This window comes from Ambystoma mexicanum, chromosome 2p, assembly GCF_040938575.1.
Source record: "Ambystoma mexicanum isolate Mex_15411 chromosome 2p, UKY_AmexF1_1, whole genome shotgun sequence".
NCBI lineage: Eukaryota > Metazoa > Chordata > Amphibia > Caudata > Ambystomatidae > Ambystoma > Ambystoma mexicanum.
The window spans coordinates 898,368,627-898,387,118 of NC_090923.1; the positions used below are offsets into that span (position 1 = coordinate 898,368,627).

The following is an 18,492-nucleotide window of genomic DNA, read 5'->3' on the forward strand; positions in this document are numbered from 1 at the left end:
TAGCTTCTTGTTGCGCTTTCACGGTGCAGGCCCGTATCGAAATGTGTCCACACGTGCACCCGAGATTCATGTACGCAGCCATATCAGTCTCAGCCAAATTACATCGGTCCTTGCACGGTTTTCAGTCGGATAATGTACGGATCTGCGGGAGCCCCCGTGCAGACACGTCCTTTCACATGGCTTCCTAGCCACGCCCCCCTGTCGTAGGTGGACTTGTTTGTGCTTGTGCTTTTTCCTTGTGAGTATAGACTAGATTTCAAACAAGTTTCATTTGCTCTCGCAATCGGGTAGCTGTTTGTGAGAGTGAAATTGGTGCCTCTTCTCTTTCTTCACAGTTCTCCAGGAGCATGTCTAGGACATATCCTGGTACTCTACCATAAAGTCGTTCGAAAGGAGAGACTAAGGTGGACGCCTGAGTGGTCTTTCTTACTCCAAATAGGGCCCAGGGAATCATGCGATCCCAGTCTTTGCCATCCTTGTCTACCAACTTTCTAAGGATCGTCTTAAGTGTTTTGTTAAATCTTTCTACCAACCCATCCATTTCGTGGTTAGTAAACTGAGGTTCTTAACGTGGAAATATGGAGCAATTCCTCAACTTCACCCATGAGTTTTCTCATAAAATTGGATCCCTGATCCATTAGAATTACCTTGGGGAAACCAACCATGGAAAAATATGGCAAATGATGTTTTAAAATCTGTTGGATTATGTTGTTCCGCACGGGGAATGCCTATGGGTATCGAGTAGCACAATCAACGATTACAAGGACGTATTTGTTACCCAGTCTAGAGGTTTCCAACGGTCCAATGATATCCATCCCAGCTCGGGACAAAGGGACTTCTATTATTGGTAAAGGGTTCAGAGGGGCAGGCAAGGGAATATGTGCACTGGTTTTCTGACATATTTCACATGTCTGAATGAAGTTCTTTATATCAGCATGGATACCTGGCCAGTAAAACTTTCCTCTGATGTATGCCTGGCTCTTAGATTGTCCTAAGTGTTCCCCTGTCAAATGAGAATGTGCAATTTCTAGTGCGATCTTCCGATGGATTTTGGAGATTACCTAGTTTTACTTAGGCCTTCTCTGGAGGTTTCCATTCTATACAGTAATTCTTGCCTTAGAAAGAAAAAGGAACTTCCCTTCTCCAATCCTTCCCCTTCAGGAGTCACCTGCAAGAAAGCCTCTGCGAGTGCTGGATCATTTCGCTGGGCGAAGGTAATATTGGGAAGGATGGTAGGTTCTTCTTCCCTCTTTGCCTCAGTGGTAGATGGTTCATCAGTTTCCCCAAATCCTAAGGTACTTCTCTCAGTTTCTTCTGGTTAACTCTCTATAAAATGGCATAATAGTGCCCTTTCAAGAATTCCATGTGTAAGTTTGTCCCCACAATGTACTTCAAATGTAGTTTCGCCATGGTTCTGCAGGAGAACCTTTATGTCTCCCCGGAAGTCGGGATCTATGGTGCCAGCTAGGACATCCAGACTGAACTTCCAGGCAAGGCCAGACTTTGGCGCCAATCTTATATAACACCCAGGAGGGGGTATAGGACTGTGGCAATCATTTCTCTTTTCCCTGGAGCGATAGTAGATTCTCCGCTGCTACAGATATAAAACACTATTATTTCATGGCAATAGAATGATCTGAGGCTCTATGACTAAGCTTCTGGAATTTTAGGGTTCCCCAATTTGTCTCAATTGCGTCACATCCCATTCCTGACATCATATGTAAGGAAGGCATGGTATACAACAGTAAGACAGATACAAGTGATCACAGTTCAAGGGTGTTTATTGAACTTCAATTGGGTTTGAAAAACGCCTATCTTCTCCTAAATCTAAAGATGGGAGCAAGCTACGACCATCAAATAATAATAACGCGGCCCTAGTCGATTCTGTAAAAAATAAAAGGGCCCATACAAATAAACCTATTGCCAATCCTAGCCTCTAAATACACATAGTGTGGTAAACAATATAATGCAAAAGAAAAGAGTTCAAGAAATGGTCTGTCAGGATATTCAAACCGTTGGCTTCCCTTCCCCATTTTTTCAGCATGGGACAAGGCAGCACACTTGAGCTTAGCACACTCTCTGGCTTCTCTAGCATGAGGATGTAGTTCAAAACCTTAAAATCAGGGCATTCTTTGTCAAATTCTCTTTGTCATTCAAAGTCTCCTATTTCAGAAAGCCTGAGGCAACAAAACAAACGTTAAAGTTCCATTCTTCTTAGAATTTCACAACTTCTCGGGTGATTTTCTGTTTACTCCGGGTCCCCCTCCTCCAGGCTCAGACCCACTTTAACACAAAATCTTCAATTGGTCTCCCTCCACCGGGCTTGGACCAAATGTATCTACTTTTCCAAACATTCTCTACTTCATCAAAATTGAAGTCTTTCGACTGTGTGTGGGATTTTGTTCAACCCATCGCAGGACCACTTTGATTCACAATTACTCGTTCTCTTCTTGATATAACCTTTTTCTCACTTTCACTTTTGCCACTTCTCAGTTGGATACCTTTCAGAGACCTTCGATTGCGAACCCACGCAGTGCCGGGCCACTCTGTCAAAGGTATTGAATCTTGCTTTTAAAGTTCAATCACTCATCAGCAGTTAAACTTTACTTGAGTCTCTTATCACACGTGTTTTAACAATGTTAAAACACGTGTGATAAGGCGTTGCCATACAATGTTGCTGCTTGCAACCTTGGCTGCAACACAGACTGGTCTTGAATTGGTCTCCCCAACTCACCTGCTGTGTTCATTTCACTCACACTGCTTTGTTCATGGATCCAATGACAGTACCATGTAGGCTGCTGCTTCTCCTGGCTTTGATTACTGACACAGGAGGGCTGGGTTTCTCCGACACACAATGCAGGATTCTGCAGCCTTGTTTACTGGTCTTATGCTTTCTAGCCTCGAGGGTTCTGGAAAGTAATGATTCCTTGTTGAAAAGGTCAAGGGAATTTCACTCCTTGTGATCCCCTTCCGTTTTACTGTCTTTCTTCTCTCATTCAGCTGGCGTCTCAAAACTGCGGTTCCTGGTGTGCTCAGAGTGTGCTCTCATGCTCCGCCTTTTATTTGTGTGAGGAAGCTTAATGGAAGTCAGGTGTGTGTGATGGTGAGTAATTGCCTGACCTCGCCTGACCATTTTATTGGGAAACATCAGGTATACTGCTCAGGTGTTAGTCTGTTTTCTCTCATAGCGGGCTGTCCATATGATAGTGTTCGTGTTTTAAAGGAGGGGGGGTAGAGTTACTAAATATCTGGTAGGATGGGGTAAAAGTGTTACAGGGAAGGGGATACTGTGTCTCACCATCTGGTGTCCCACTCCCGGAAGACCACTCAGCCAGGTGACCCTCCCGCACTGTTCCACCCACAGGAACTGGATCCAAAAGCGATGGCCGTGTCCTGGCCACCTGGATGACAGATCCCCGGGGGCTAGTGGGTGAGACACCTTCTGGTTTCTCACAGTAAACTCTCCCCCATGGAGGAGAAAGTCCAAAGGGGGTGCTGGTCCTCGCCATCATCCGACCCCTCCACCACCGTCACTTAGTCGTGAGAAGACTCTTGCCGGAGCCTTGGATCTGAACACAAACACAACCATGAATACAGCTACCACGGCTACTGGTACTGACGAGGACAATGATTTAATTGCGGCTGATGGGGAGACTCCACACTCGGACGAGACCCATAGTTCCTCCCATCCGGCCGAAGTTGGATCTTTCCATTCAGTCATAGCGAGGGCCTCGGAACTGTTTCAGTTGGTTCCAAAGGTGAGGAGGAAGGAGGGTTTCCTGTACCAATGACGCGAGTTGAGGAGAAAAACCATCATGTCCATTCCCTTCCTGGATGACATTTGGGAGGAGGGCCTAGCTAATGAAAAATCCAATTATGGCCTCAAACAAGTGGGACAGATGGGAAAAGAATTACAGGCTGCCAGATTCAGCTCCCATGTGTCTAAGGTTTCAGCCCTTACCGGATTCAGTGGTATCGGCCACAATCAAGAAATGCTTGGCGAACCTGTCATTGGCAGCCATGGTGCCTCCAGACCAGGCGGGGAAGAAGCTGGATGTGATGGGCAAGAGGATAATTTACACAGCAGCCTCTATGATCAAGGCAGCAAACACCCTAGCCATTTTGTCCAGTTATGACTGGGAACTCTGGTACAAGCTGGGCCCTATCTTGGGCTTCCTGCCCAAGACAAGAATGTCGAGGCACTGAAACTCTTTCAGGAAGGGGAAGTGGCCTCAGATCACACCATCTCGGTGGCGGTAGACATCATGGACACAGGTTTCTGCCAGATGGGGAACGGGGTGTCTCTGCACCACCAAGGTTGGTGGAAGGCTACAAACGTCCACCAGGATGTTCAGCGTAAGGTGCTGGATATGCCGTTCAATGGAGAAAACCTCTTCGTAAAGGCGGTTGACGAGTCTTTGCAGGTGATAAAAACAGACACAGAGACGGAACACTTCCTCAGAACTTTGCAATAGCGATGATCCTCGCTCCTCCAGAGGAAAGACAGGAAGATCTTCAAAGGTGTATAGTACCCCTTACAGTCAACCTTCACCCTCTTCCACCCAGGAAGCATTCAGGGGGCACTCTCAAGGCAGCAGAGGTCAGTGGCTGTGCTGTCCGCAACGCAGAACATCTCCACCAATTAGGCCTGAACCGGCTGTGGCTGCAGGCCCCCACTTACACACCCCAGTGGGAGGCCAGCTGGCGGTGTTCGTCAGCGCGTGGGAAAAGATCACCATGGATAGATGGGTGCTGGATGCTCTCTGACAGGTGCATACCTTGGAGTTCCAACACAGGTGTCCTCGTATCTTTCTGATTCAGCAGCAAGAGCTACAGGGGCCCTGGGCCCCAGCTTCTTCAGGAGGTGCAGTCCATGTTGCTTAAAGGGGTGATATAACCTGTCCCACAGTGTCTCTGGGGCTCCGGAGTATAGTTCAGATACTTTCTAATTCAAAAGAAGACAGGGGGTTGGAGGTTGATTCTGGATATACGTTGTCTCAACAAGTACGTTAAGTCCCAAAAGTTCTGGTTGGTCATGTTGCAGCACCTGTTCGGCCCACTGGAACAAGGAGATTTTCTGATGTTGTTAGACCTGGAGGATACCTAGTTCCACATCCCTATTCACAGAAAGCACCGAAAGTTCCTACGATTTGTTGTGCAGAGACAGCACTACCAGTACAAGGCTCTGCCTTTTGGCCTCAAGTTGGCCCGGGGGTGTTTACGAAGTGCCTGGGCCTGATGGCGGCACATCTTTGTCTGCAAGGTAGCCATGTATACCCCTAACTGGATGACTCTTTGGTGCGTTCCCGCTCAAAATCTCTGGCTAGCGAACACACGTCAAAAACTGTACATCTGCTGACGGAGCTGGGGTTTTCCATAAACTATCCAAAGTCTTGCTTGCAGCCATCTCAGGATGCTCTATTCCTAGGTGCGTTACTCAACATGGTGACAGGCTTGGTGTGTACCTTGGAGAGAGGGTGAAAGCCATACAGGCAAGGTGCAGTGCTTGCCGTCGGCCCAGATGGCGACAGTGTGGTCCATCAAGTCGCTCCTGGTCATGTTGTCCTTTTGCATCAACCTTGTTCGTCTCTGCAGACTGCACATGAGACATCTTCAAGAGTTCCTGGATGCGAGGTGGATGCAAGTGTCGGGGAACTTTATGGACAAGATCACCCTCAACGAAGATTTCCGTCGGGCGATTCGTTGGTGGGGTTTTTGCCAGCTCCTTATACAAGGAGCTCCATTGCAGCTTCCTAATTACCAGGAGATGATCACAACGGATGCTTCACTGGAGGGATGGGGAGCCCACACTGGACATTTGCACAACAGAGGTCTCTGGCAACCGGAGGAAAAGGACCTGCACATCAACATCCTGGGACTACAGGCCATATTCTGGGCCCTCAAGTCGTTTCCGCCATCTCTGAAGGAAAAGGTGTTCAAGGTCTTCACGGACAACACCACAACGATGTTCTACATCCGGAAACATGGAGGGACCCACTCACCGGCACTCTCCAAGGAGGCCCAGGACTTGTGGCCGTTGGCCATTCTTCAAGGCATGTTCCTAGTTTGTTTCACGTGTTGAGAGTCAATAACACCGTTGCGGTCTAGCTCAGCAGGGAACTGCGTTCTAGCCACGAGTTGGAGCTGTGCCTGGACCAGGTGGATTTTCTGTTCGATGAATGGGGACGGCCCCAGGTCGATCTCTTCGCAACGGTGGCGACACCAAGTGCCAGAGGTTTGCCATCAGGTTACCTCAACTGTGTAACACGGTGGATGCATTCTCATTCCCGTGGGAGGGATGGTTCCTGTACGCTTTCCCCGTTTCCACTCCTCTTACATGTGATCAACACACTCAGATAGTGCCACTTCAGGATGATACTCGTCTCCCCGGCGTGGACGAAGCAGATCTGGTATCCGGACATGCTACGTCTGTCAGAGGACCCGTCCGTCAAGCTGCCGCCGTCCCCGGACCTTCTCACCAGAGAAGGGGGGGAGGCGATTCTGCATCATGAACCGGAGTCTGAGGGCATGGCTCCTGCAGCCCTAGAGTTTGGAGGTTATGCTTTACCCACAGAATGTAAGGACATCCTAGCCAGGGCCAGAGCCTTGCTAACGTTGAAGTGCTACGGACATAAATGGAAATGCTTCTCTGTGTGGTGCCGTACTCAGAAGTTTACCTCTTTGCGTGTCACGGCCTCGCAACTTCTACCATACTTGCTTTCCTTGGCCAAGGTGGGACTGGCTCACGTCTCTATCAAGGTGCATCTCGCCGCCATTTCCAGATACACCAGGTCGCCGGGCTGACCTTCGTTCTGGTCTCACAGGCTTGTCAAGGAGTTTCTCAAGGGGCTTTTCACGACTTTCCCGATGGTGAAGGCGCCTGCCTCGATTTGGAAGTTAAATGCTGTGCTAACTAAGCTCTTGCGAGTGCTTTTCAAACCCATGCATCAGGCTCTTCTCAAGTTTCTCTCGTGGAAGATGGCTTTCCTCATGGCTATTACCTCGGCCAGGTGGGTCGGGGAGATTCAGGCCCTGTCTTGCAAGAACCTAATTTGTATTTCCATACATCAAGGGTGGTACTGCGTACACACCCCACCTTTATGCCAAAGGTACCATTGGAATCCGTCATTGCCAGCTGAGAGGGCCTTGCATTTGCTAGACATTGCTCGTGCCTTGAAATTCCACGTGGGACGCACAAAGGATTTTCGGAAGACTTCTCAGTTGTTCATCAACTTTAGACCTGTAAATCAGTGAAAGGCCCTGTAGAAGGCTTCCATCTCCTGGTGGCTCTCTGGTTGCATCATGCACTGTCATCAACTGGCTAGCAGGCTGCTGTGAGGCCGGCCGAGAGCCCACTCCACCAGAGCCATTGCAGCAACGAGAACGTTTCTCTCTGGTGTGCCCCTGCTCGACATCTGCAGAGCTGCTATGTGGAGGTCTACTCACACCTTCACGAGGTTCTACTACGTCGACAGCGATTTCCAGGTAGACTCCCGAGTTGGCCAAGCGGAGCTACTTAACCTGTTTGTTTGAGGTGAGTCTGTTCCAAAGGTAAGAGTTTGTAGCTTCTGTTGAGCCTTGCTGCCTCCCGTGGTTGTGTATATGTACTGCTCTGTAATCGTTATTCATGAGCATGTGAATCCATGCCAGACCCCATGCTGGAGAAGGTTTAAGTTACTTACCTGTAACTATTGTTCTCCAGCATGGGTCTGGCATGGATTCACATGCAAACCGGCCCTCCTTCCCGTCTGTGGCTCTTCTTGGTTCATACTGTCACTTTACGTGCTTATCATATCTGAAGATGGCTACCACAGGTGGAGCTTAGGGATAGGACTGTCATTGGATGGGGGAAGTATGTCCCAGAGGACAGTGATTGGTAGAGGAGAAATACAGTTTGTAAGTGAAAGTGAAACTGTTTTTCCTTTTACTAAGAATTCCAGGCCTGACGACGGGGAAATATTCATGAGCATGTGAATCCATGCCAGACCCATGTTGGAGAACAATAGTTACAGGCAAGTAACTTAAATCTTGTGTCCCAGGACTAGGGGACTTTCCTTTTAAGACCTCTCAGGATCCAATCCCTTGGCAGAGGATGGAGCCCTGTAACATTTAAAGGATCAATAGGAATCAAAAAAATCCTTGACCAGGGAGAATACCATACGATAAGCCTAGGGTATAGTTCTTGGTGAGCTTGAGTGACTGTTGTCAGTTTACTGACAAGCAATATTGACTGACAGGTGGCTGAGAAGTTGAATTCATTGAGTAGCATGTAGCAGGCCTTGCGGGTGAGGGTTTTCAGTTTCAATCCACCCCAAATGTTGTCAGACCTATGCCCCTTTGTAGTTGATTTTAAGCAGTCTTTAGTCTTGTGGCCTTCCTACCTTGAGGGTTTCATAAAGCAGGTTCTCATTGAATGCTGTGGGGCTTTTTTCCTGAGCACCAGTGCTTTAAGTGGGGTGAGAAATCGAGGGGGAGGCTGTAGCAAGGTGCTTGGCCTAAGCAGTGTGGGGTGTGATCTAAAGGGGGACGACAGCTTGGGCAAGGGCCATTTGTAAATGTGCAGATGCTTTGCAATGATATATTATTTGGGTAATAATAATATACAACACGAATAGGAAAGAAGGGAGTACGTTCGAATGCTTCAAACATAAATATTTCCAGTGACCAATTTATGCATATTGTACGGGAGAATCCCCCATAAAGGGAAAGAGGGAAAAACACACTTTAAACATGTTACCTTTTGAGTTGTAAAAAGACTGCACTTGGAACAAAATAAAGATGGTTTCATTCATAAAGGTTTTATCTCGTTGCAATAGATCTGGAAATGACTATATACTGCTTACTTTTTATTAACACTCAAAAGAAAATGTGCAGATGCTTTGCAATTTGGCCGGCGCTGCGAATTTGGCCCTAGTAAGAATTCAACAAGCAGATCACATCAGAAAGTCCACTTGCTTCCTTATCTCGCTAACCTACAGACCCGCAGCCGTACGTGTGCTGGGAAAATGTAGGTTTGAGCTTGCTTGCAGAGATTGTACTTTCTGTGAGCAAGAGTCTTCTGGTTAGAGAAGGTATTATTTTAAGGCACAAAGGGGCCCGATTCTGATGTTGGTGCAGTGAGCGTGCTAAAGAACACAAATCACTTCACCAAATCTGGACGCCCAGGCTCCACCACTATTCTTAAGTGGTCCTGGGCATTCTCGTAGTGCACGACAGTGTACCGTCTTCATTGCGCCTGTTCCTGGTGACAACGTGGAGCAATTGAAATTCTCGGCAGCACTTATAATCGTTATTTTACGAAAGTGCTGCTGAGGGAACACCTTAAATAACGATGTATTCGATATTCACATGCTTTAAAACAATGTGCCAGCTGTATGCCAATATTTACAATTACCCACATAACACATTACACATTACCCACCCATCCCACCCTCCCAACCATGAATATTGCCCACCCACCTGCACTGCGGCCGGCTTCCTGTGGCAATCCTCCACAATACCGGCACCAAAATGGTACCGTATATGTGCACCACTTTAACACACATTAAAAAGTGGAGGAGTGCCACAAGAATACCAGTCTTAAATGGCAGGTAACAAATGTAGCGGTGGCTAGGTTGGTTTGCAACCCATCCTAGCAACCGCCACATATATATTGGCGCATTCATACTGACCTCGAAAGAATTTGCCACCTTCAGATTAGTTCTTAAGTACCGGAAAGGTCATTAACACTTTTTCTGATTGTGATGCTGGAAATGCATTGGAGGGACAGGGCCTCCCTGTACTTGTTCTTTAGTCCTTTTTCATGTGTGTTCTGTGTTATTTTGTGCACCGGAGTCCATGTGGGACTCCTGGCAGTGCAGCTCTTCCTCTTTTTGGTTTGGTGTACAGACCCTTGGAATACCCTTATGGCACCCATGGGTGGGGGTACAAACCTGTACCCCTAGTGTATGTTTTTGGGCACCTGTGTATGGCCCACAGAGAAGGGTATGGGCTGGTGACAGCTTGATGCTGATTTTTACAGGTGCTCTGAGTATCCTACATTTTGGGATACCCAGGCCCTGCCATTGGAATCAGTTGATTCCTGATAGGAGACAAGATGGCCCCTGTGGCCTCTTGCTTTCTATTACCTGTTACCTTGTTTTTTTCCCAAAGTCCTGGGAAGCTCTGACTCTGTCCCTTCCCCCTGACTGGCTGTTGGGTGGAGGTTCCACATATGGTGTTGTGGGGAAGTCCAGGCCGGACTGGATGGAACCTTCCTAATGACTGTATGTTGTGGGTACACCCTTGGGGTGGGACCTGGGTGAATGGAGTGAGGGACCAATATGCACTTCGTGTTATGGGTGTCTGGTTTCTCGTATGTGACATAAAGACTGAGACAGCCCTGCCCGAAACTGGTATGAATGCAGTGGGGAGTGTTGAATGGCTAGGTACTTGTCCCAATACACATTTCTTGTTGTGAGTGTCTGGAGGGAGGAGAATGCCCTGAATGCACTGTGAGCCTGATTGGCTGCCTGCCTGTCTGAGTGATTAGTTGCCTGAGTGTGACCCAGCAGAGTGAATGAGAGACCAAACAGTATATCTGGGGACCTCTCACTGTTGGAAATTGTTCAGAAGCTGGAGTTGGAATTGATGTTTAATCTCGAAGGTGAGCCAGAAGAAGAAGGTTGACCGATGATACCTTCACCGCAATCTGAAAGCTGCCGTGCTGTCGAAACTGATCCAAGAGAGGACCTGGCTAGGAGACCTCTTTCCGAGCTAAGAGGGACCATCGTGCACCGCTAACCTTCACCGAAGTGCCCTGGAAGTCAGCCTTCGAAAGACCATCAGCTGGAGACAGGGACCGCCGTGGAGAACGAAAAAAAGCACCGGACAGCCATACAACGTCGTCTACCAGGGTTCACAGGTTTCCTATAACCGCTGGAGGCCCGTCGAAGCTGTGTTGCCCAGAAGCGGGAACCGCTTGACGCCGAGTCGCTGATGACCGGAGCCGCAACGCTCCATTGATTAAGACACTTTGAATTCAAGGACGCCCTCGCAAGCACCGCCGACCCCTTTGGTCCACTGGAGAAAGTCAAGGCCATCGACGCGCCAAGGAGCATCCGCTGGTGGGTTTCCCCACCAACCGAAGACCACAGAAGACTCCGACAACTCAACGCCCTTGCTGGGCCAAAGTTCATCAGTGACTCATTGTGCAGCAACTAACTATCATCGTCGAGGTGCACTGCACGCCTCATCTTCGCAGGACGTCCACGACCGATCGTCAACAAACACCGCCAGGACTGAAGCTGCTGCCTTGACGCCTTTGTTCATCATTTCTTCGAGGGATCTCAATGATCCATGGCTCCTGCCTTAAAGGGTGCTACTCAAGAAGGATCCGTCGACGACCCAACGTCAAACTCTGCTATTCCAGGTACATTGGGGTGGTAGAGCCTTTCTAGGGGGAAATAAAACTCATACAAACAATATATGGACTGGGCTTGTGTTATATCTTTATTTTACAGATTGCCCAGGTGGGGGGATCCTCACACAGAATGATTTATATTGGTAGGGGCCAGTATTCTGCCTATTGTTTTAACTAACCTGCGTTCCTCCTCTGTCTATTGTTGGTTCACATTATTAACTGATTTGTATGACATTTGAACTGAGTACAGTTAATGCATTTTGATGGAATCAAAGAGTAATTGTGGTACCACATAGGAAATGTATATATTTACCATTTTAGATTAACTTGAGCACCAAGTGTGTTATTGTGATTGTGTACATAACTTGAGCCTATTTATATAAAGAACTGTGTTTTCACTAACATAGTGTGTGGACATCCCTTTGTGGGTGCTTGGGGACTACACTGTACTTAAGAACCAGCCTGCATCACCTCCTGAGATCTCCAGCGTTGATTGCTTGTCCACAGCTACCCTATAGAGGACCTTGGCTGGGGTATTCTGTGCTTCTACTCTGCCATATATATAGAGGAACAGTACAGACACCCCCCTCCAGTCTTTACACAGACCTTTTCGGTACTTAACACCCAATAGGAATCAGGCCCAAAGCCTTTTAAATGGGTGCTAAAATACATTCATTCTTTGCGCTTTCAGGGTCCGGATGAAGAAAAGCCCTGCTTTCAGCAACCTCTGTTTCATTTACATCTCAATCCTCCATAAAAGCACCATAAAATGCAGTTTCAGTGCCTGTTACACTGTCTGCAAAGTCACGTTCACAGCACAACACATGAAATGGCAGCCTAAAGCTGCTGCCACCATCATTCCTCCTAGACAGCTTTTCTCTAACTAGCACGGAAAGGTACACTGCCCATTGATGCCTCTCCTTTTCTTCCCTTAATGTGGCGCGGACCCCTGCCAGGCAGCCTTTTCAAAGTCTGAGACACACGAAAATCTCCCTTTCTGCCCCACTGCTGTCAACAAATAACAAAGCCAAGCCTTTGTTTTATGCTGCTACCTGAAGCGCACTGGGTGCATGGATACACAGGAGACTTCAGGCCAGCGTTGGTATGGACAAAGATTTAAGGGAGCCCCGGCACGGGTGAAACTTTTGGAGCCCCGGCTAGCCCCAGCCCACTTAAAGCCCTGATGAGCACTATTTTAGCTCTGCCTCATGCGTCTCACACAGGTATTGTGATGGTATCATTGCCGTGGTAGGCTAGGCGCTGCATGGAGAGGGTTTTTGATGCTCCCTCTCATTTTGGTTCTTTAGTGCTCTACAGCACCTCATAGCCACTCGGGTGCTTGCCCAGCTAATAAAGAGAACTCACTGCGCGGTCAAAATCTTTCCATTTTGCCTGCGCAGCACCAACAAAATGGAAATAAATGCCCAAAAAAAGGAAGATATGGTGGGGAGTGGGGCCTACATTAACGCGTAGCAGCTGACCTGCTGCACGCCTGTCTCCTGCACCGAGTGACTCCCTGTTCTGCCCCAGCCAATCGTGTTATTTGGGGGCAGTACAGGAAGTCATGGATTGGAGGGAGGTGTGTGGGCGGGCCTGCAGCAGTCAGCATAGGCTGAGCTGCTTTTTCTTTCTTTTTTTTAATCTCCGATAGTGTGGGTACTGGGCAGCCATGGTGGAGCCTGTGGCAGGCCCGTGGTTTCGTGGGGTACCGGCCCGAAACGAGAGTCAGGCTGGAGCCACTGCTTGAGCCCAGGCCGGCCCGGGCCTCTACAGGCACGCCCTCCTGGAGAGGCACCACCTAGAAAGGAGGTGTTCCTACTGAGATTCTTGAAACCAAGGAAGTCAGCCAGGCAGGGGGCCAAATCTGTACTCTTAGGAGATGTACATGATTTTATTTCCAAGCAATAATAAGGATCCAATCCAGAGCTTTTCTGGTCCACTGTTCCCTCCAAATCCCGAAGACGTCATTCTAATTCTATTGGGCAGACTCTTTACAGGCCATGTGCCTCTGTACAACCCTTCCTCTAATGAATGCGAACCGTCAAACTGTGTAACAAATAATTTGACGTATTGAATTATGTATTTTGATGGTGTATGTTTTCTTATTTCTCACCAGGATATTTAGTTGGTTAAAAAAATAATTATTCGTTTTACTTCACATGCAGAGGAGTTTCCTTGGTCAATGTATGCGTATTCGGTTTCTGTAATTTAATGGGGCACCGGCCAGCCCAATGAATATAACTTGTAAGTGTCAGGTGAAGGTACTAATTGTAATATAAATTGAATGATCAGAAGTTGCTTTTGTTCCTGTGTGTCTAGACACCAGCACACCCAGTGATTTATTCAAGGTCCATTAGAAACGCAGGTGCTTGGCGTGCCCCAAAACTGCTCCCAAACAGGTTGGCAGTGGCACCCATATGACGGGGGAACGTTATGTGTATATTGTACATTTTGATCTTGAGATAAATAATAGGGGTTGCACTTATAACTCAGCGTGGAACCCACACAGTGAAGTCTGCCCTTACCTCGGAATGTCCTCGGTGTCACCGAGCCATGCCACATATAGGACTAAGCATTTGTTTTGGCATTCCAGCATGCCTGCAGTGCCTCAGAGCGCTAAGAAGTAACTGGAATGCCTCATGTTGGCGCTATATAAAACTCTGAGACAAACCGAGGAACACCAAGTGTATCCCAGGACTCATCTCATGATCCACCCAGCGACGGCTATAAAAACAAGAATTGGCAATACCAACAGTTTGGAGTTTTCTGTAGGCACGGGCACTGCCATAGTGGTATTAACTGGCCATTGAAGGTAGCAGTTGCAAAATGGTGCAAGTACCTGGGCATTTAATTGCTGTGCCTGGCATATACCTAATACTTATACACAAGCCAAAACTGTTGGCTTTGCCAATGCTTGTTTTAACAGAATTTTAGTGAAGGACACGCGTAGTGCTTATAAATTGAGTGGCTGAAGGCAGACCTGGTTATGGCATTTTTATTACACCAGTAGCACATTTACAGCCCCAATTAAGTTATTAGACTGCTTTGGAAAAACACTGGCAGGTACAAGTGAAATGTTTGATGGTAAGGTTTGATTAAAGCGAGCTCAAATAGTTCCCATGAGGAGGTGTTTTTGGGCAGGGAGAGGCAGGCACTGGGTGGGAATGGCCATATGGATTAATACGGCCATGGGCAGTCAATGGGTGGGTACACAACCAAACAACACCTACAAGGTGTGTGTCCCTCCTCACATGCATTTCTCCCTATCTGTACTCTAATGCAATAGTTTAGTTTATAGATTGCACAAGTGCCACCTAATGCCTAAACTAACTAGATTAGTACATATCTCATTGGCGCAAAGAAACTGCTTGGGATATGATTTTGTAGGGGCATGTTTGAAGTTTTAGCAAGGATCACAGAAGTCACACAAATCACCACTGACAACACTGATTTAAGACTATGGGGCTCACTAAGAGTGTGCCGGTCCGGTACAAATGCTGTAAAGAATGCCAGTAATACTGGCTCTGGCATTTTTACCAGAATGGCACACTCTGAGTTTGCTGTTAGGGGCTCTAGCCCACTGGCAGGCCTGACCTGTCAGTAGTTCAGGCCCCTACTGGCAGATAATTGTAGCACCAGTGCCGATGATTGTGGCAAAACCATTCCATGGAGTCCCATGGGATCCATGGAATGGGAATTTACCGCCGTTGCCGGCAGCCATAATATGGTGCCAGTAACGGTAAGGCGGTTTGCTGGTAACCCACCGGAATTATCGGTGAGTTACCAGCAAACCCGTAATGAGCCCCTATGAAATCATTCTGAGCCTTTTTATGGAATTATCGATGCTAACATTTAGACATTTCTCCTTCAATGTGCATGCCCACAACGTTGGGTAATGCTTTCACTGTGGGAATTACCTTTTGTATTAATATAACACCTATTATTTCACATTTCATTACAGTGCTTAGAAGCAGGGCAAATATGCCATTGCACACTTCTTATAAATGCGATAATACTCATGTTATATTTTGTTTTGAAAAAGGACTGGAGGGAACAGGGGTCTGGAGAGGGTGCGGTGCAAATATGACACAAGTTTCTTTTCCTATGCACTAAGCATATAGCTCAGTGAGTTAAATGCTCAATTGTTCCAAGTTCAAATCTTGGCAGCACATAATCAGCCCATCATCTTTTGAAGGTTGATAAATTGAGCACCATTACATTTAGTCGTAATTCCACAGTTGTACAGCACTTTGAAGTCGGACGGTTCAAGCATGAAGCGCTATACATAAACAAGCGATATAATATTCTGGCAGCATTAGGTAAACTCTAGACTGAACATTGAGTATTTTGGCAAGCCCAAAGGATCGGGCACAGAAAGATAAAAGTTGAATCTGTATAAGAAGCTCTTGAAGTGGAGCATCTTGTCTCTCTGCCCTAAATAGACAAACCCTACTCTCTACATGTACCCTTGTGAAAAAAGCACATTAGCCACTGAAAAAAAGGCAAAACTTTCATGAAATGAGCAAGGTTCCTAGCAGGGGGAATTGTGGTGCAAATGTCAAACTGCAGCCTGCCTTAAATGCAATGTGCACCCATTTCACCTGACGCGAATCTGTAATAAACACACTTTCTGTCTGCTGCACGTCCCGAGCCCCAGGCCCTCTGCTGCTCAGTGCAGGGAATGGTAAAGGGGTTGAGGACAGGCTTTATGGAATGGGTCCACCCGGCCCTTCATAGAGATTCCACTGCACAAGCAACAGGCCGCTACTGTGCTCCAGAAACCAGTTGTGCTCAGTCACCAAGCAACCAGCTTGGTAAGGTTCTTACATAGTGATAATGGGGCATGACTCTGACCCACAGTAAGCCGAGGGATTCAGGGTGGATGTTGCATGAATTGCCAGACTCGGGAAATCAGAGTCTGAAGAATATAAAATGGGATAACAAGGTGATTCAGAATCAGGCCTGGCGTCAGGGCCTTTCAAGCTATTCAGTTAGAATGGGACTCTACACTTTGTGGGGCCCCCTTCGAATGTGACAAGAAAGCTTTATAGCTTTTCTTAAGCGGTCATTTTGGGGTTACATTTTCTCTGCTGGCTGCCTTTCTTTGTTTTGCTGTGCAGAGACCAGTAAACATGTCCTGTGATAATCTGTAGTTTGAACATTCTCTCTATTGCTACATCTAGGGTTTGCCACTGGATGAGGTCACATGGTGGAGAAGATGGTATGCACATATGCCCTAAAGAAACATTATTCCCCACAATGTGTAGGCTGGTGCAGTTTAATTGTGCACTGTTGGTCAAACACAGACCTTTCCATAAACTGTTAAATAATTACGGACATGTTCCACCATTCCTTTGGTTCTTTGGAGTGGGGTATCTAATATGCTGGAAAATTAATAAGTTCAGCATTGGAACTCATTCAGCTATCTGCCCTTAAAGCTAAAACCAGGGAAATCACTCATTCAAAATGCACTGGAAACGTAATCTCATATTATAATCTATGCACCCCACAGCTGCCCCCCCTAACAGAAGTCCTTTACCTAGGTTGCACTGAATGTACTCTTCCCATTATTTATGATGCACAGATTTTGTGATTAGATATGTGCTTCTGGGATTTTAGAAAAAACTCCTAAATAGAACGGCTTGTGCCCCAAAAAACATGTTTACCATTTTTCAACTGCCCTTTTGCATTTTGAATCCTAAAACGACACCAGATCAATGCCTTTTTATTATGAACATATACATGTAGGTTTTGACAGCTGAAAAAGGGCCCTCTTCGTATCCCATTCCTGACCGGTGTCCCTCATCATATGCCGTTCCTCCCTCCCTGTACTCAATTGCAATACTTTAGGCGTTCCTCCCTCCCTGTACTCAATTGCAATACTTTAGGCTTATAATAGGTGTCGCAAGCGACACCTAATGGGTCACACTAACAAGCAGCGTTGCCGGGGAGATCCGCATCCCGGCCCTTAATTCTTACTTTCTCTCACCGGAGTTCTGCTGCTCTGTGTCCTGCAGTTCCATGACCTCTCCCCCTCCACAGATTCCAGAAAAGACACCGGCGAGATGACAGCACTGGATGCCTTGGGCAGCGGCGTTGTGTCGGCTGGAGGGTGCAGTTCGTGTGCCGGTTCTGACGATTTCGCACAGGTGAGGGGGTGAGAGTATGCTGTACAGCGCTGGAGACAGGAAGACCGTGCACTTCCTCATTCCCCAGACCATTGTACTTGTACAGTCCCTTGCTTCGCCTCTATTGATTTTGCTAACCATACATTCCGTATAAAACAGATTTACATCATGCGCGCTACATGGCACTTCTACCAGCAGAGGGCAATACAGGGCAAGCAATGTGGAACCTTCATCATATCTAAACGTAGGTAGAAGCAGCAAAGCATTTACACTCGGAGAATGGGCGTGAAACCTGGCTTCAACATCTGGCGATGGGGGTGGTGCAATTTATTAAACTCTTAAAATGCAATTATGTTTCTTTTCTGTGCCGCATAAATGATCATATTCATGATCTATTTATCCAATTTCCTATGTACCAGTCAAGTACTAGTGAGGGTGAGTCATCTTTGTGCCGCACTATTGCAAAGCATTTATTTTATTTGTTTACAGGGTTTAGTAACACGCCAAAAGCAGGGCAAACGTCGTTCCAAAGCTGCTAGAATTAAAGGACTGAGCTGGAGAAGGGAATGGAGAGGACGGCAAAGCAGAGGGTGTGTTAGGGAGAATTCTCCAGAATAGCTAATTTCCCTTACCTACTGAGTCCCTCAGCAGCTTTGCTGGATTTCTAGGATTTATTTTTTTACCTGGTAAGAGTGCTGAAGGAAAAGGACTACTCCAACAACTGAACCTCCCGGTGAAGCCCTGCTGTGGGTCCGAATCTCCTACACTTCAACGCCAGGGAAGATCTGCAAAGAGTCTTCTCCCCTTGAGCCTGGTGGGACTAAACAGCTCGCAAAGCCCCTGGACCTCCCTCTTCAGCCTGGTTGAATTTGCTTTGCCACAGTGAACCGGATAGCCAGCTCGGGAGACCCCCTTCGTGCTTTTAAGGAGCACACCTTTTATTTGTCGCTTTGCTCCGTTGCT

General features: G+C 47.2%; 1 protein-coding gene across 3 annotated transcripts in view; it reads right to left on the bottom strand.

Moving 5' to 3' along the window:
- LOC138566881 (peptidoglycan recognition protein 1-like) overlaps positions 1-17,637 on the bottom strand; it is a 67,414-nt gene extending 49,777 nt beyond the window's left edge. For 2 of the 3 annotated variants that reach the window (XM_069644601.1, XM_069644602.1), the window contains exon 1: positions 17,381-17,637. In XM_069644601.1, coding sequence (XP_069500702.1) covers positions 17,381-17,622 — 242 coding nt within the window. In that variant the 5' untranslated portion in view covers positions 17,623-17,637. The remainder of the gene's footprint in view (positions 1-17,380) is intronic. The other variant, XM_069644600.1, reaches the window with a different exon arrangement.
- Between the last annotated feature and the right edge of the window lie 855 nt (positions 17,638-18,492).